General features: G+C 42.8%; 2 protein-coding genes across 9 annotated transcripts in view; one reads left to right on the plus strand and one right to left on the minus strand.

Moving 5' to 3' along the window:
- Positions 1 to 4,473, plus strand: part of virma (vir like m6A methyltransferase associated) — a 45,114-nt gene extending 40,641 nt beyond the window's left edge. Inside the window, exons 21-24 of one of the 4 annotated variants that reach the window (XM_088928913.1) lie at positions 308 to 474; positions 1,375 to 1,706; positions 2,119 to 2,280; positions 4,080 to 4,473. In XM_088928913.1, coding sequence (XP_088785039.1) covers positions 308 to 474; positions 1,375 to 1,706; positions 2,119 to 2,280; positions 4,080 to 4,273 — 855 coding nt within the window. In that variant the 3' untranslated portion in view covers positions 4,274 to 4,473. The remainder of the gene's footprint in view (positions 1 to 307; positions 475 to 1,374; positions 1,707 to 2,118; positions 2,281 to 4,079) is intronic. The other 3 variants (XM_088928915.1, XM_088928914.1, XM_088928916.1) reach the window with 3 other exon arrangements.
- A 1,547-nt stretch (positions 4,474 to 6,020) lies between these two features.
- Positions 6,021 to 19,213, minus strand: rnf41l (ring finger protein 41, like). 5 transcript variants are annotated; one of them, XM_088928917.1, is made up of 8 exons: positions 18,958 to 19,213; positions 13,520 to 13,564; positions 12,599 to 12,816; positions 12,072 to 12,211; positions 10,013 to 10,175; positions 8,441 to 8,561; positions 7,555 to 7,808; positions 6,021 to 7,244 (listed from the first exon to the last, which is right to left on the minus strand). In XM_088928917.1, exons 3-7 carry the CDS (start codon positions 12,802 to 12,804, stop codon positions 7,560 to 7,562), a joined length of 879 nt encoding a protein of 292 aa, XP_088785043.1. In that variant the 5' UTR covers positions 12,805 to 12,816; positions 13,520 to 13,564; positions 18,958 to 19,213; the 3' UTR covers positions 6,021 to 7,244; positions 7,555 to 7,559. The 5 variants fall into 5 exon arrangements, with proteins under 5 accessions (XP_088785043.1, XP_088785044.1, XP_088785045.1 ...); XM_088928918.1 differs by having other exon boundaries at positions 18,912 to 18,970; XM_088928919.1 differs by lacking the exon at positions 18,958 to 19,213 and adding an exon at positions 18,736 to 18,948.
- Between the last annotated feature and the right edge of the window lie 116 nt (positions 19,214 to 19,329).

Consider the following 19,329-nt stretch of genomic DNA (forward strand, 5'->3'; position numbering starts at 1 on the left):
AAGACCATTCAGGAGGCTCGAGAGATGACAAATCCAAAGCCGAGAGTTTAGCTAGCTGGGCCCTTTCTCCCTTGCATGCAATTCAAGATGCTTGGCTTGCTTGTTCAGTGTCAGTGAGCTCAAGTGTGCCGGGCCGTCCTGGCTGAGCTTGGGTGAGTGAAAGAGGCAGTAGGAACCGAGGCTCCTCCAGCGGTGAGTTGTGTGTGCCCGCTGGCAGGGGTGCCTTCACGTCAGGAGGTGCGGTCAGAAGTGAGGGCGTTGCTGCAGGAGGGTCTGCTCCTGACTGCTTGCTCTTGCAATGGCGCAGGTGAAGGTGGATTTGGTTGGCCTTTCCGAAGAGTGCTGCCCCGATTTCGACCTGAAGGCAGAGCTGGAGAAGTCCTTCCTGATGGAGCCCTCCTCCCCTGGGCGGACGAAGCCCCCCAAGGGCTTCAAGCTTGGCAAGCACAAACATGAGACCTTTATCACCTCCAGGTATGACCCCGCGAGAGACGACGCTGCTAACGGAGTGTCGCTTTCTGCTTTCGAAATTGATATGTGATCTTCCGCAAGACTGTCCAATCTGTAAAGCTCTCTGCTTCGTGATGTTTTTTGTTCTTACACCGTCAGGATATGTCCAAATCAATTCCAGAGGGTATTGTATGTGACTAGAAAAAGACTTGCAATGTGGACACCCATTGCTTTCAGGGTGTGAAGAAAAGCTAAGACTGGAACAACATTCCCACTTAATCTGCTTAAAATTGCTCATTCATTTGGATTTCATGAAATCCTGTTACAGATAACAGTAACAGGAGATTTATAGTGACTCTTTTAACTGTTCAATTCTTCCTTCATTAATAAAAAGTTAAGCAAGTCCTGTTATTGGTGTGCGCTGAATGTTGGCACATTTAGCTCGAAGATATCTTGCTCTGGGGCGGCAAAGGTGTTGCAGTGGTTAGCATTGCTGCCTTGCAGCACTGTGGTCCTGGGTTCAATTCCAGACGTAGGATTGTATGTTTGCGTGCGTTTCCTCCTGGGTCTCTGGTTTCCTCCCACAGTCCAAAGAGGAGATGCTGGTGGGTTAATTGGCTTTTGGGAAAATTGGCCCTGTAGTGTGTGAGTTTGTGTGTGCCCTGTGATGGACTGGCATCCCATCCAGGGTGTACCCTGCCTTGTGCCTGTTGCTTGCTGGGATAGGCTCTGGCTGCCCGGCAACCCTTTATTGGGTGAAAATGTGTTGGTTAGAAGATGCATAGAAGAATATCTTAACCCTGATCAGTGGAAGAACGCTTTCAATATCGTGCACTCTCCATGAATATGATTCGTTCTCCCCCCTGTAAAAGCCTGATCTTTGGCCAGGCTCTCTTTCCTCACACCTCTCCCCTCTCTCCCCAGCGGGAAGTCCGAGTACATTGAACCCGCCAAGAGGGCCCACATCATGGCCCTCCCGAGGGGCCGAGGCCGGGGGGTGTTCGGGCAGCTGTGCCGGCCGCACGACATCTTCCGGCAGAGGAAGCAGAACACCAGCCGGCCTCCCTCCATGCACGTGGACGACTTTGTGGCCGCGGAGATCAAGGACATCGGGCCGCTCACGGGCCTGCTGCAGGCCAAGAGGACGCCCAAGGGCTCCCCGAAGGTGCCGGCGCGGGGGCTGTTCGCCGGGAGCAGAGGCGGCCGGGGGGCCTTCCACAGCCAGACCCGCTTCTTCACCCCTCCGGCTCCCAAAGGTGAGTTCCTGCCCCGCGTCTGCGCCGTCCTCCACCTCGTAACAGGACAGCGTCAAAACAAATGTGCAGAGGAGTGGGGCTAAGACGGGCAACACATGGCTTTCTCTCTCTCTCTCTCTTCTCTCTACTAAGCCTGACACTTTTTCTCCATTAAATGACTAAAAGGTCTATATGTGTTGCATACTTGTCTGAGAAATGTGGATGGGTTATTCCTAACAAATTCCTAATGAATCTAGACCCCCTGATCCAGCTTTGTTTTACATGTCTTTCTTGGCAAAAGTAGCCTCTGCCAACTCTGAGAACCGCTGGGCCAGTTCATCTAGTTGCCAGCCAGGGCACCTTATAGAGCGAGCAGTATGTGATTGCTGATATGGCAGCTGGTTCTCCTTGGCTGATTGATTTAGCCCTGTAGGCCTCTGTGTTCCAGGCAATTATAACCGCAGGGAAGGAGGCCGAGGGTCCAGCTGGAGTGCCCAGGTGGCGCCTGTGACGCACAGAGGGACATACAGTGAGGCCAGGGGTGGCCAGAGCAACTTCGCTAGAGGACCTCTTCCATCTAGGCAGCCCTCAGCAGGTATGCACACTGTCTGTTTCGTCCTTTTCGGAAAGGCTGGGAGTCCTTCTGGTATCTCAGGATCAGTGTTTCGCCTGCTTTAGAGATAGACAGTCTCTGCGCGTTTCCAAGCACAACATGGGCATATGAGTATCTGAAGAGGTTTTTCTTAACATCTCTGTTAATCTTGATGTAGCTGACTAGGCTGTGCGAGGCTGCTGGCCTTTAAATAAAGTCTGGGAAATGTGCCTGCAGACTTCTGTGTTGCACCAAAGTATAGGAATATTTTTCTTTTGTGGTCCGATCCCATCTTACAGCTCTGTGATCGTCTCCTTGATCCCTGTAACATGCCTTTAAACAGCATTTTAAATTTTTCACGTAAAAGACTGAAAGGTTAAACTGGAATTTGGAAAGGAAACTCTCTTGCAGTTGAAAATATACAGCCATCATGGTCGACAACATTAATAGAAGCTAAGCTTTAAACCAATTCTTTGTCCTTCATGGGAGTAATATTTAAATTCACAGGAGTCTCTCTGCACTCTTTTGGGAGCAGAGGTAAATAAATTGTGCACGTTATGTAAAAAGAAGACATTGAATCATTATCTTGGAGAATCTTGTAGGCTTTTTTTCCTCGTGACCTTGATTAAAGACGCCATGTAGGCTTTCCTGCTCCAGAATATTAGACCTTCAACTGTTCTGACATCTTCAATATAAGTCTTCTTAGAAAAATCAAATTCATTTTCGTCTTTTGAGTAGTACTTCACGACAGGCGCTCCTTGTTGTGAAGCCACTTCCTGAAGATTTTCCAGTTCACTCTACAGCTTGTAAGAGTCGATAAAGCTGTGATCTACTGAACTGCTCTTGGGATCGTTTCTTTTGTCAGAAGTGGTTTGGTTGCTGTTTCCTGTCCAATGTTAGCTTAGTTTCTTTCGTTTCTTACAATCTTGGAGCGCTCGAGGGCATCAGGTGCACCCTGCACAGCTGAGACCGGAGGAACCGGACTGGGAGGTGTATTCCAGCACTCGGAGGGAGGGGCAGCCTCCCTTCTCCCACAGTGCGAGCAGTGTCCTGGCCCTTCTGTATCTGCAAGGCTGGGACAGTGTTTCTGTATTTCCAATTTGAAAAGCTTGTTGGCCCTTGGGAAAAACACCTAGTCCAGCCAATGCAGCAATTTGGTGACACAAATGTATTTTAATTGGACAGAATGACAGCTGAAGTCACAGAAAGCTTGAAATGTTGTATTTGATAGCCAGATGTTATGTGTTAAAACACTTTTTAAATGATTTTATTTCCTCAAATTTGCACAGATCAAAAGCTCCCAAATGGGTCTTACCCAGGAGTAACAAGAGAACTCATAGACTAGATTTCTCTTTCCTGTAATAGAACACCGTTAAGCAAGAACAATCTCTTGGATGAAGAGTGACACCCAATGGGCAATGCTGTGCTTAACTGTAGAAATAATCTCAACATGTATTGAAGGCTTTGCTCTGAATTTTATAGTTTTTCCTAGCTTCGCACAATTTAATATTAATTCCTTACACTTATATATCGCTTTTCTGGACACTCCACTCAAAGCGCTTTACAGGTAATGGGGTCTCTCCTCCACCATCACCAGTGTGCAGCCACCACACCTTTTAATTCCAAAAGGAATGCGTCTTTTTTACAGTATAGTGTTGCCCCATAATTTACTCTTAATTTATAAAAAAATGTAAAAGTCTACATTTAAAATTAGAATCTGTAGATTTTGAAGTGTTGTTCAGTTGTGCACGTGTGCTGAAAGAGCTCTAACCATGCTGAGGACTTCTGGCTGTGCCCGGTAGTTCTCAGTGGCTACCCGTGTCGCCCGACAGGTGCCTACCGGCTGGCTCCGCGGGACCGGGCCCCTCGCGGCCGTGGGACAGGCCTGTCGTGGGTGAGCGGCGGAGGAGGGGGGGGCGGCAGCTCCCGGGGGAAGTTCAGCAGCGGGGGCGGCGGGGGCGGCCGCGGGAGGCATGTCCGCTCCTTCACCAGGTAGACTCGGACAAGGGAGGACTGCTCACTGCAGGGAACAGCGAGGTCTCCTGTGGGGACTTGTGCCACTGAAGGACCAAGGCTGATTTCACTGCGGTGTCTGGAGACATGAAACTCTTACTTGCAGACTTAAATTACAGTGACGTTTGTGCTTTCCTTTTTTTAAAGATGCGTTGTAATTTCAAATAAAATAATGAAACTAAAGAGTGTTTTTTTTTTTCCCCCCGTTTTTTCGGGGGGCGGTAAATGACCTCACTTTGAGAAAATACGAGTGGTGAGGGACTGTAAGCATGGAAGTGAAAGATCAGTGTCCGAGTCAGTCGGGACCAGTGTGCTGAAACCTGTACGCCGGTTCCCATTGAGAGAAGCTGGGCTGTCGTTTACGAGCGGTGCAAGCTGCACACTGTTAACTGAATGCTGCCAGGGTCAATTGGGTTTTCCAGGAAAGCAACATCTGGGGTGCGGCAGTTTTCAGCGTTGTCACAGAGAGTTTCAGCTGTCTTGGAGGAAGTTTGTATCTTCACGTCCTTCCACCGGGCATCGGATTTTGACATGTTCCCCCAACCAAACAGTTTAAATGTGAAACGATCAAAAGCATTGATGAAAGCTCTTGCAATGGCATTAGATTCTAAAGTGCTTGGTTGTAACTTTTTATCCAACCGACTGTTTGGGGGTACAGTTACCGTGCGGAGCATCGCGCCATCCAGACCCCTGAGTTTCCAACAAAAAAAAATTCAGATAGGAGCAAGAAATCTCGTCCTAAACCTGAGTTGGGCCCCAAAATCTAGTGCTGAGCATAAAACGTGTCTAAGTAGTGTGTGAATGCGAACCCTAACTGACATGGGGTGTCAACTGAGCATTTCCGCTGTAAATATCTGAACTTCTCGGGGCATAGGACTTTGACATGTTTCCCAAACCAAAAAGAATGAATGGGGAACAAGGACCACTGATAGAAGCACCTGCATTTGAATGACAATCAATAATGCTTGGTAACATATTTTGATCAGACCAACTCAGTTTTCAGATACAATTGCTGCGTGGTGCACCGGGATATCCAGGCCCCTGGGAGTTTCTGGAAAAAACATTTCAGATAGGAGGTAAAAACCACTTGTTCTAAACCTGACTTGGGACTGAAAAACCAGCCCTGAGCTTAAAAACTGTCTTAAGTAGTGTGTGAATGCTAACCCTAACCCTACCTGGGGAGTCAACTGAGAATTTCCGCTGTATATATCAACTTCTCGGGGCATTGGACTTTGATATGTTTCCCAAACCAAAAAATATGAGTGGGAAATAATCAAAACCATTGATCAAAGCTCTTGCAAATGTATTAGATTCTATAATGCCTGGTTACAACTTTTGATGTGACCGACTCAGTTCTGGGAGTCAATTACCGAGCAGTGCACCGTTCCATCAAGCCACCGAAAAGTTTCAGAGGAAAAATTAGTCAGACAGGAGGAAAAAAATCACCCGTCCTAAAGCTGACATGGGCCCCAAAATCCAGTGCTTTACGTAAACATTGAACATTGTCTCAGAAGAGTGTGAATGCTAACCCTAACCCTAGATGGGGTGTCAACTGACCAGTTCTGTAATTAATAGCTAAAGTCCTCCGGGCATCAGATTTCAACATGATGTATAGAGAATTTGAAAATTCTCAACCTCTTGAGATCAGATAAACCAATGTACTGTTGTGCTCAATCTTTGAATTGGAAATTATTAAGTGAAATGTGAAAGAAACCATTTACAGAAATACAGATTTCATGTCCTGTGTAATTGATTCATGACATTAGATTCAGATAACAGAAGTCTTAGCATAACCACACACTCTGAAAGAAATGTTTATATATGGTACACACACATTTTCTAATAACAGTAATATCAGTATTAATGAAAATTTCTGGGTTAGAAAAGCTACATTATGTAAGTTTAAAAACGTTTTACATAACATTAAACTTTATAATATTTGAGAGAAAAGTAACCTCAAAAACAGCACCAAATATTCCAGGTGTGTACTCTCACACAGCATCTGGAAAGTTAACAGCAGGTTGGTTTTTTTTCCAGTCCAAAGGCTTTTGGCATCACCAGATTGAATTCAAAACGTGAGACATATGGGTTGTTTGTGCATTAAATGAATACCCTTTTAAAAGCTAAGTTTTAAGTTTCCTTCTAACATGTTGGAGTGCCAGGATTAAACTGAATCAGCAATGGTTGCAACAACCATAAGACACAAAACACTATAACAGGAACAGAGATGAAATGGCTCCAGACTGACATGCTGAATAAAAGTGACTAAGTTTCCTCTTTTTTTTATAAATAATATGCTTCAGTGGTAGATTTGCAGCAAATGCCAGTTTTCCTTTGCTTTCCATTCTTAATCACCACAGATAAACCTGTGGAACAAATCTCACCTTGTGATTAGAAAAAAGAAAATAAGGAAAAAATCAGAACGGCATCTAGTAATAACCACACAAGCACGAAACTAATAAAAAACTAAATAATAGGCCATATGGTAGCTTATGGAGACAAAAAGTGATATGACTGAGGTGTATTTGCAGGTATTTTCACACCAGCACAATTTCATTATAAAATGCTAAATATTCATTTTAAAACTACATTTAGTTATATTAACTTAAGAAAAGATATTATTTCTAAAGGCCTCTGAAATAAAAGAATTAGTGGAATGACGCAGGTGGCATCTTTGCATTTGAAATGTTCCTTAGCTGGTTACAGTAAGAGTGGTTATCCATCGCCGATAAGCTTTTCAAAGGCTTTCTTGGGATTCAAACAGCAGTGATAGCAAGGCTTAATATACACAGGGGTTTTAGAAGTGGAAATGGCAGTTTTAACAGCTGATCGAGGACCTGAAGGCGTAGAGTTGCATAGACGACACGCTAGCTGAAATGCTGCTCATTATCCCAGCGTCTGCTTGTCAAACCTCCAGGCGACCCCATGCAGTCCTGGTGGAGTCCACTGAATAACTGTGAAGATGGGGGAAAGAAAGAATGACGAGTACTGATCCAGTTGGTCACAAATTCCTAAATCACTATGAACTTTAATCACACCAAGCACAATTTGATAATAAAAAATCTCACTCTAAATACTCTCAACCTTCATTTGTCAAATGCCATTAACCCTGTAACTGTCTACATTCAGAACCTAATTTATAACCACTAATCCTGGACTATATAATCTTCATTTATATAACACAAGTCTAGGACTACTGCCAGTTCGGGACTGATCCTCTAACTATGGGAATGAAGAAGAGAGGGAAAGATGTTCTGCAGTTACCCAGCTCAGATGACCGTGACCTCCCTGGACTTCCTCTTCACGCTGTCGAGGCGTGCAAGCGTGCGGGAGGCAGTGGCTTTGCGGATGGCCCCCATGGAGCTGGGGCTGCCGGAGGCATGTCCCTCTCTCTGCAGGCTCTTCAGCAGCTCCATCAGCTCTCTCTTCTCCAGCTCAGCCTGCTCCAGCTCCTGTCTGTGCAGCCGCTCTGCCCCCATGAGCGTCCGCACGTCTGACATCACTCGGGACAGCTGACTCTGTCACACAGAGAGGGACGCCGTCACACCCCCCCACACAGCACAGACACACACAGGTCTGACATCACCCACCACAGCTGACTCTACTGCACACAGACACCCTCACACCCCCACAAGGCACAGACACACACAGGTCTGACATCACTCAGCACAGCTGACTCTACTGCACACAAACAGACACACACTTTCAAACAGCACAAATTTCAAACATACACCTCTATGTGCCACATCAGGTCATGTTTATGTTCTAATGTAAATATTTAAACATGAGGGAATGACTGCAGCCTATGACAATTCCCAACATGGAACAAAATTACTAAGACAAGTAAACATCAATATAGACAAGCACACCATTTATTTGTTTCAAGTAAGTTGTATAATCCCCCTATTGGCGACAACCTGTAATGGTTACTTATAAAGGTCTTGCCCTCTCTATTTCCTAAGGCTGATAATATATTGTGTCCTAAAAGCACCTTTTTGCCATCGCTTTTATCACTTAACTGCAAGCAACAGATGCAAAATGTTCACGTCTCTATACTGTATGTAGCCACCACTCTAACACTGCTTCCAACCAGAAAACTGAAGTGCGGAACACGAAGCCAGGTCTGGCAGCTGTGTCCATGTCTGCCTACCTTCAGCTCTTCAATTTCGTTTTTCAGCAGGCTCTCTTTCTGCACCATGTGTCTCCTCTGGGAGTCCAGCCTAGATTCCATTTCATGTCTCACTTCCTCGACTTTACAAATCATCTCAGACCTAGAAGAAACCAGGCAGACTGCCCGATTACCACTCTGCCATGTCTACCTTACGTACTGCAGCAAAGATTAACACCATTAACGGATCAAAATACGAGACATTGGTGATGGACATCAAATCATGTTTGGTGATGTTCAGTCAAAGCTGTTAGACGTGTTTATTCCAATCCAACGCCGTCTTCCAGCTATTAAAACAAACCCTGAAAACACTGTTGAAAGTACAGAAATCAGGTGTCAGCTAACTAGATATCAGAGCAGCATATTTGACAATGGACTTCAGAGAACAGAGTGATGTGAAAGTGGGGCCCTCATCACAGAAGAGAAGAAACAACAAAACAGAATGATCAGCAAAAAGATTTACAAATATTAAGAAATTGAAAAAGATTAATTACAAGGCTACAGTTACAGAACAAATGGGAAACCTCAACAGTCTACAAAACTATTTAATATCATTGTGTTTTTAAATCTGTCAATTACATTTCACATTCAAAATATTCATTCATATAATAGAACGGTATGAACACTCACCACCAGAGAAAGTATAATTCTATGAATAAAGAGAAACTGTTTGCAAAATAGAGTTACATTTTAAAAATGTGGTCTGTTCTCTTAAGCTTTCAAGATTGCTATACTTGATCATGTTAACAAACACAAAACTATGACTTTTTAAATGTCTTTGTCAAAGCTTTAGAGATTGAAGACCAGCTGCATGTAGCTACACGTCTGTACTAAGAAATGTAAGAAAGAACTGAATAAACAGAGGGTACCCTACGCAGACTGGTTTCTGGAGTAGGAGTCCCAACAGGGTACCTGGTGTATTTGTTAGTGTTCAGTTTCTCTCTATAACCACAGTGCATCTACAGAAGTGGTAGCACTGTGCCTAAACATCTTTTCAACCCTCAAACGAGTCATCTCCAAACTTAACACAAAAATGGCTTGATTTGTAGAATTTGCAGGGCTTGTTTTAAAATATTTTGTTGTTCGTTTCAAGGCATCGGTAAGGTATCTCAGATGACAGATCAAATTTACTACACAGACGGGTTTGCTCATTGTACGTGCAGTCCTCCAGTACACTGTCACTTCAACCTACTGGTACAGGCTTTAGTAACTGGTCCTCAGGAGGAATATATAAAAGTGGAATGTGACAATTCATTTTTCATTAAAATTAACTGTATGCCTAAACTAACTGTACGCCAACAAGAGTTAAAAAACAAATAACTGTATAACGGTTGTCTGATTTATTATTGTAACTGAGTTCTCATGAGTCGTTTGTTCAGTTCCAGCATTACTCAGGCGTGAATAAGAGGAGATGAAGTATTTTACCCCAAAATATTTTGAACACTTTCTCCTATAAGACAGACGGGTTGGGGGGCTTGGATTCAGATTCGGGTTCAAGCGACATGCGCAGCAGATTCAGGCCGCAGCCCGCGCCCGCCCCTCGGCCTACCGCACCTGAGCAGCTCCAGCTCTGTGCGCAGCTCGGCCACGCAGCTGTGCGGCGCGTCGTCGGAACTGAGGACGGTGTAGCCGCAGCCGTTGGGGCACTCCCTGCTCCGGTACTCGCACACAGACAGGTGGGCCTCCAGGCTCCGCCTCTCCACCTGCATCGGACAACCTGCTCGCAGAGCAGGGGGGGGAAAGAGGCTGGGACATCCACCACACAAATTCCACAAATCCGTGCTCGTTCCTCGCCTCGCTTTCACCGCACCGTTTGCATGCTTTATTAGCTGGCTTCTGAGAAGAAGAAAGTCAGTAACTCTCCCAGAAGCTGTGCCTTTTTGTTTTTACTTTTGTCATAACTTGCAACCTGATTTTCCTCAGCTTAAATATGATATAAAAGAAGAGATGGAATTTCAGAAGGGGTACTGTAAAGAGCTGTTCTACTGTTATACCAGTGAGCTCAGCTCCGTTTTTTTTTTTAAAAAAAAGAGAAAATGGGGCAAACAATTAAAGCAAATTTAGTTTCCTTTTGATGGTGTTTGTATTAGCTCTGACTTTTTTCAAAAGCAATGTGCAGGCTGGAACAAAGAAGGATCATAACTGATACACTAAGGAAGGTACTACACAAATGCAAGGTACTAATGAGCCAAAACCGATGAACAGCGACCCCTCCTGGAGGCCTTGAACTAGTACCGTTTCATCTCTACAGGGAGACACTCACAAAAACACAAGCACCACACAGCACACTGCATTTCACACATCGCCTCTGATCGGTCCAAATAACAAAGAAATTAGACCTTATCTGCAAATCGCCATTAAATACATACCACATCGGTAACACAAGTACACTCCACCTGGCAAGAACAGTTTACAGAAGACATTAATTGGTTTATATTGTTCTCTATATTGTTTTGTTTTCAGAATTAAACAAATAAATAAAACTGGCTAACTAAAAATGCTGAATTAACAACGTCAGGGATACTATTACATTCAAAGGCGTAAAAACATTTTTGCTAGATGCGATTATTCATTTAAGTTGTCCATACAGCTTCCAACAGGCTTTCGAGTGAAGCAGGGATCATTTTTCATGGTACCCTGTTTGTAGTCAGTATCCCGGCATTGAGGGATTAGACACAGGAGATCAATGCTCTTGCCTGCAGCTCTTATCATGCTTGCCAGGTGTTCAGCTCTGGGGGAACAAGGGACCAATCATAACCCCCTGGTGCAATTAATTCACACCAGTGAGGTACAATTCTAAAGCATCTAAAAGCAGGAAATTGAACTCGTCTGTTAAGCTCATTGATTCCGAGTCATCTGAACCTGACCACAATACAGATAAAGTGGAAAGAACAGGATTCAGCAGTTATACTTCACCAGCGGACTAAAATAACATCATCCTGGCTAAATTTAGACTCCACCATTACTGTGTGGATTACTTGGTTTGCTTATAATTTTTGTCTTTTCCCACGTAGTCTTACTAACATCTGTCAGATGAAAGAAAAAACATTCAGTGATAAATAGGCCTGTAGTGACGAGCTTAATACCTGTAAATGATGATTGCTTTGATTCACATGGAGAAAAGACAAAATTACTTTTTTGTTTTACTCTTGGCTTTATTGAGTCAGTTTGATTACGTTTTTCACACTTTACCTCTGTGTACTGCACACTGCATGCACTTTTTGTACAGTGCTTTGTTTTTTTTTTAAAAGAGTTTAGGAATACAAATAAAAAAATATTGTTACTATCACCAACATCACAGTGCAATCTGTAATATGTCAGGGACTGGTCTCCTATTGAATGAGATCTGCCTCTGATCTCCACTGAATGGGTTCTCTAATGTACACCACAGGATTTATTATTTTGTACAGCATTAGACTGAGCATCTTAAATAACTGTTTTTTAAAAGCACGTCATAACATTTCCTTCTTTGTTTCCATGTGCATTATGGTTTAGCAGGTAAACAAAACACAAGTTCCCACGGGATTAACTTAACACCTAAAGCGGGCTCATCGGTACACTGATTTTGAAGAGTACTAAGGGCGGATGCTGTTTCTGAAAGCACAGCGCTTACCCGTGTTTGTACAGGCAATCTGGCTGTACTCGCACTCTCTCTCGTGCCTGTCGACAGACTCCAGAGAGCACACCATCTCGCAGCCGTGCTCCCTGTTCCGGCAGCGGATCTGCAGCCGGCTCAGGTCGTTGCGCATGTACCTGCGGAGAAGACAGCGCTGGGACAGGAGTCCGCCAGTGGTCTCCGCCTTGCCTTTTTTCCCCTTTCTCCTCCTTGTGGTTGTTTTTTTTTCTTTTGGAATGCAATCACAACTAAATGCAATGTCAATCCATTTTCTTTATTACTACTGTACTATTATTATTATAGAATACACCGATGCTACTACAATTACGAATAATACTATACTATTAATATATTAATATCTAGACAGATAAATATAATATAACATAATATCATATCAGATATGATATATGCTAATATAATATCAAACAACATAATATCATATCATATCAGATATGATATGATATGTTATGATGATCTAATATCATAGCATATCATATCCAGATGAATTATGTCTGTGCGGTTACCTGAACAAGGGCCGCAGCAGGGAGGCGTCGAGGGCCTGCCTGTCTTCGGGGCAGGTGTGGTGGTGGACCAGCCAGCCGTGGATACAGGAGCTGCAGAAGGCGTGCTCGCAGGGCGCCTGCAGGGGGTCCTCCAGCACATCGCGGCACACGCAGCACAGCAGGCCCTCGTTCACGTAGCCCACAAAACGCTCGAGATCATAACCCATCTGGCACGCCCACTGAGACACGGACACACGGGAAAGCAAACCCCCCTCATCAGGTAGACGATCTTCTTTAAAAAAAAAAAACTCTCATGCGTGTTATTTCTTTTACATTGACCTCAGGGATCTCTGGTAGCATTATCTTCAGAAAAATAGGCTCCCTGATGCGGATTATTCAATTTACTACTGGCAAACAAACCGCAAATTAGAGTCAAAACATAATTATCACCACATCAACAAGGAAACATAAAAGATACCTGGCTGTACAGTATATAAGGATAATAAGCATGCATCACTTAACAGGGAGAACAACAATGCGAACTCTCAAGACTCCACTGACTTGCACCATCAAACCTGCAGGATTAAAATTGAACTGAGATTGCTTTAAGGCCCATAATTCTCATTTCAAAAAGCCAGTTACAAACATCAGCATTAAGGCTTATAGAGCAAGCGGTAATAGCTGGCGAGAAGCTACAGACTGCAGTTGTACTGCACGTCGCCTATTGAGTTTCACGGCACAGCATACATCTTTAATTACATTCTGCTGTGGACACAGACCCTGAGAATCACACTGCAGACATCACGATAACGAAAGGCAGAATACAGGACAGGTGAGCACACACGAACGTGTGAAGATAAAAGATAGTAACAGGAAAACACCTCTCCCGATGCTCTTTCTGTTAATCTTCAATTGTCTAGTTCACTTCACTCTTCTTCTCACCTTTTAAGGCTCTCTGTAATCCTTCACTCCTGCCCCTGACACTGCCTGTATGGGGGGGGGGGAGACAGAAACGTGGTATCAGCTGTTGAGTTTCCTAAGAAACAGATACTTGGAGCCCAAACAGCCAGTTGTTGAACAAAGCAAACAATAACCCCGCGTTCACAGGGGCAGAGCTTCAGCCTTTCCCCTAGAGCATTCCCACAGAGGTGTAGCATGTCAGCCACCCCCAGCCCTCTGCTGAGATACTGGACACAGTGCCCGCCTTAGCCATCCGAATAAAGACGAGCCTCCTTCTTCACGGCTTCCAATTTCGCCTGTTAAATTCTTGCAAAAATAAAATACTCAGAATTCAGAATTGTAAACAAAAATATGTTTAAAAAAATCAAATTTCTGAATTTCTTATGGTGTATAGCCATAGCTTTTTAAATGTGCTCTGATGTCTGATATCAGAACACAAGAAAAATTAGAAATAAGAGGCAGCCACTGGCCTGTCTTTTAGCTTCTCAATGCTGGGGCACAGTGCAAACCTTCCTAAAGGTTAATGGACTTCACTGGGTAGTTCACTTCACACTCAAGATGCCTAATGGATTATTTCACCTTAATTTACGACACATTCTGTCTTGTTTAATTCTTACTCTGCAGTGGTGATGCTCTGCTGCTGTGTCCAGGAAATATTCCTAATTGAAATTCTTCCTCACTGCTCTTCTACCAAGGGGTTAAGAGATAACGTCTGGTTAATTTCACTTTTGGTGACCTTTCTAAAATTTTAAATGATAAAACAGGAGCATCAGTGGAGAACAAACATATCAGAGTTGAGCAAAAGCTAAAAAAAAACTATTTATATTAGCTGGGACATTGTATATGAAACCAATAAAAAGTGATTGTTGGCTTTACCTTTAATGTTGATTAAAAAAAAAAAACAACTTTGTGAGAAATGGCTACAGTGTTAATATTAGCCATACATGACATCCTCTTCATGAGATACAGCTCACTAAAGGCGACCCCTCACCTACTGTACTTAACATGGTCATAACGTATTGTATAGTTGATGTAGAAGGGTCATGGTTTCATTTGAAAGCTTGCAAGTAGGCCCATCTTCTACTGTCAATATTTCCCTTCAATTCTTGCAATGTAAAATGCAAGGCTGAAAAGCTGGGATTCTGCAACTTCTGCCCAGATTTAATTACATAACCTAACATTTCTGTACATGTCTGATAGATTGTACACTACGCCCTTGTTTCATTTTATGCCTGAAATCTGAGTCTGAGGCCCATCACAGAGTTAAATGCAAAGTGTCAGGCAAATTTTAAGGGAAGGGAAGGAATTGCTTATCAAAAACGTCTATGCATTTTCAGCCCATTTGTACAGATGTGCCCTATTTGAAAAAGTAAATTTACTGCTTTGATGTTTAGATGTCAATACCACAAGGTCTGAGCCAATAAGAATATGTTGAAAAGTGTAGAAATTATAGACAGGAGTTACAAAGCTAAACGATTTATACATAATTATCAATTCTGATTATAGTCCCCATAAAGTACTCCAATAAAATGGTTAAAAATGCATTTTAAAAGACAGAAATGAATGATGGTGATAAACCTGCTCTGCTTTTTATTAGTCCAAATCCAAACTGGCAAAAAATTCAATTTTGATAGAAAATCAATACTTGCATTACGAGAGCAGTATACATTACATTTCCAGGCAAACACACCTTAATCTTAACCTTGCTACTGGAAGTCTCTCTATTGCATATCAAAGCAGAAAAAAGGACATAAGTATCAACCTTGCAAAAATAAAATCAAACATTCTGAGCACTGTTTCATCATGTAAAGGTTGTGCACACAATTCTCTGACATGATCAATTTACAAGGAAGCAAATGTCCTCTTTTTTAGCTTTGAAGATCACTCACTTAATTGCAGCAAGTGCAATGAATCCAAGTTAGTTCAGGAGTTTAGTTTTCCTCAGACTCACTGGTGATGGAAACCTCCCCTTCTCATTAAACACTCCTTTTGTTGCAGCACTTTCAATAGATGCGTTAGTGCAACTCCCCTCAAAGGACTGGCTTCTCATCCAGAGGGAGAGCAAGCAAATGTGCTCCCAGCCCTGCCTGGTGCCCCCGGCTTGCTCTGACTCTTACCAGGATAAGCAGCTTTATGATACTGGATGGATGTTAGGATTCGCTAGTCTTACACCTCCATTTTACTAAACGTACTGATTGTTTAAATCAATTCTCACTATATTAAGTGCAAAAATGGAGGCCCAGCGTTCATGTGACCCTCAGCTGACGTGATATCGTGTCTGGAGTGAAATGTATTCCTTTTCAAATAAGATAACCTCAATCAACCAGCACTTAAGCTACCATGACCTTGAATGCACATGGAATCTCCCTACAAGTTAATGGTATTAGCTTAATGACATTTCAGCAGTGTAGAACAAAACCCACAATTTCACCTTCCACTGTTAGTAGAGAGGTGTCTTTGTAGTTTATAGATAGATAAGACTTTATTGATCCCGAAGGGAAATTGATGAAGCAATTAATCAAGCAATCTAAAAAACAAAGACCAAAATGTATTCTGACTGCAAAGGCGTTCAGCTCAAAACCCCTCCTTCACTGACTGAATTTCTTTTCTTTTTTAGAAACCTTTTTGCATAAGGGACATTTTACAACTGCCTGACATTTGTAACATATGCTCAATCTGTCTACACCAATATAAAGAAAACAAATATTACACACAAATACTGTTATGGAAGGCTGTTACTCTGGAAAAAAAGATAAATTAGCACCATCAGCTAAAGTACCTCAAGCCACAAGGTACATATGTCAGCACTTAAGTAACCGCCATGTCAAAGATTATTCTTACAACTCCGCTGTAGGTGACGATACCCAGAATATAACACACAGCTTATGGCAGAGTCATCTGAAAATCAACAAGCCATTACAAAACACTGTCAACACAGAGGGTGGCATGGCATGGTGGCACAAGGTTAGCGTTAATGCCTCGCAGTGCTGGGGCCCTTGTTTTCAATTCCGGACCTGGGCTGCTGTCTGTGTGGAGTTTGCAGGTTCTTCCCACGTTCACATAGGTTTTCTCCTACAATCCCAGGACATACTGGCAGGTTAACTGGCTTCAGGGAAAACTGGCCTTGGTGTGTGTGTGTGTATGTGTGCATGACTGTGTGTGCTGGTGCCCCTTTCAATGTGTACCCCGCCTTGTGCCCCTTGTGCCAGGCTCCCCCTGTCAATGGGATGCATTGGAGTGGTTAGAAAATCGATGGATGGATGTCAACACAGAAATTTATGAGGGAAGGCCAACAGGTAAAGTAGATTTGCGCACTATCCACTAGATGCAGTTCAGGGAAAGACTGGTTTTATTTAGCTCCACCCAGCTCCCTCACACATCCGCACACTTCTGCCACTGCGTCAGAGGGCCTAGGGTGCCCTAAAGGGGCTGATGGGTCCCTGAACCACTGTGACTCAGACCTTCTCCACCGAGTAAAAGAGATAGAGACATGAGAGAGGGACTGGAAGGTGCATCACAGCCCACCACCAGCAAGGGACAGGGCTTGTGCTGTATCCCCACCCACCCTGCCATCCGGATCACACACCCCTGGACTGGTGCGATACATGAAGCAAGTTTATCCAAGACTCAGAACTGCACAAGCTCATACCTGTGCACTTAGAACCTCCTTTTGGGACTGAATGTACAAAATTATTTAACCCAAATACAAACAAAACAAATGTTTTTCTTTTTAATAAAGATAGCAGTCATACAGTGAAATCTGCCAAGCTCTGTGAGGCAGTTTGCAGATGCGCAATCTTTACTACTGCACAAATGCCTTTACCGTTACTAGGCTCTGTGAAAACAACATTCCTTCTGCCTTCTGTAGCATAGAGACTCTTTCTATCACAAGAACAAAGCAGAGCAATACTTTACGCTGCTCCTGGCTATGTAAAAAAAAGTGCTTGCACCAAACTTTTGGCTTACACAAAAAAGAAGGAACTCATACCAACTGCACTCACTGAAGAAAGAGTATTGTTATTACAACATTTTTCTAAGGTAGCTGATTTGAGTTAATTTCTCAAAACTTAAATTTAAGAAATAAGTACGTTTGTGCAGCTGTTCCATATTCTGATAACCCTTTTTGTAAAAATATATGTCCTATTTTCAGTTTTATGCGTGCTTCTTTGGAGTTTCCACTCAAGTCTTCTAATCTGTGTTTCTGTGTTGATTTTGAAGACGTTAGTTGGATTGCCTATATCTCTGAGGATTTTGAATACCTTGATCAGGTCTCCTCATAGTCCTCTCTGTACAGGGCTAAAAAGGTTCAATTCCTTTAGCCTGCCAGTGTAGCACACTCCTTTAAGCCTGTATATCTAACTTTCCTGCGGGTGCTCCGTTTTCCTCCCACAATCCAAAGACTAGGTTGTTTGCCTTTTCATTGTTTTCCCACACATCGCTACTGGTCGCGGAAGACGTAAATGATGGACCGACATCAACCTTTTCATAAGCAGCCTCTTCAAGATCAGTGTTTTCCCCCCATCTTCTAATCACAGTTTATGTTTCCACTATCTGCATGTAGTGTAATTACCCCCTTACGCTGTAAGTTACAGACTGGCACTGCTGCAGTTTGTGAGCCTTGATTCTCCAGCATGCTTCATCAGACACACAACCCTTTTCCCTTGCTCTGTGCTGGTAATCGTAAATTTCTTACAAGCTGTAAGAAATTACAACTGGTAAATTCTACAAATTCTTCATGACGTCCACAGAAGAGAACGTCTATGCCATTTCAGACTACTACTTTAACAACTTCCCCCATGCAAATATCGTATTAGTAACAATGCAAGGTATCCTTACCGGATCAAACAGAAACCCTTGTTATACTGCAGCTCATGGATGCTGAGCTCAAAAAGGAAAATAATAATTATTTATTATCGTTTATTATCTTATCCTCTTACTTCGTGGTTTGTACACCCACAGTGCCTAAAGTTATTGATTGTTTTGATAACCGGCCAATCTTATGCAATGCTTGTACATCACTACTACACTGCTCCTACGTACGAACTGTTGTTTTAAAGTTTGCGAAAAAAAATCATAAAGTTTAGTTTTTAAAATATTTACATTTCATTACAATTTACAGAAAGCCAGTATAGGTTAGAAGTTTGCAGAATTCACAATGCACAGTACTATATGCATATGAAAAACATAAATCAACTTACCATTCTTACCATTTAATATAGACTTAATTGTTATGTTTCTTATAGTATTTAAAAAGCTTTCTGCACAATGACAGTTAAGCCAGTCATTTCAGTATTCAGTATTTTTGCATCAGAATGTCGTATAAAAATATTTTTCGTAATTAAACGGAAGGCAGATACGAATAATTAAAACGTACCGCGTATCTTACCCTCGACTCCTCTACTTCAATGTATTTTATTTACCTGCTGTTTTCAGGTGACAAGAACCAACTGTCGCAAACTGTGGCGATATATTGACATTCACTCGGCAAAAAAAAAAAAGGTGAGGAGGTGATTCGGCAGTGTGGCAGGAGCGGTTTTGAGGATTATTCTCTTTAATTTCTAAACCCGAGCTTTCAATACGGGTGGTTCTGTATTTTATATAGAAAATGAAAAAGACTAATGATACGTTATTGACCAGATTCCTGCGTCCTATTACAAATACATTTACATCCGCCATGAAATGGAGTGTTACGGCGACCATAATCGGTGTGGCAAGAAGTGACGGCAAAGCACAAAAAATGTTTTTTATTTACTGATAAGATGCTTTTTATCCACGTCTGAACATTAATCTGT

Source organism: Atractosteus spatula, chromosome 12 (assembly GCF_055471065.1).
Source record: "Atractosteus spatula isolate fAtrSpa1 chromosome 12, fAtrSpa1.hap1, whole genome shotgun sequence".
Classification (NCBI taxonomy): Eukaryota; Metazoa; Chordata; class Actinopteri; order Semionotiformes; family Lepisosteidae; genus Atractosteus; species Atractosteus spatula.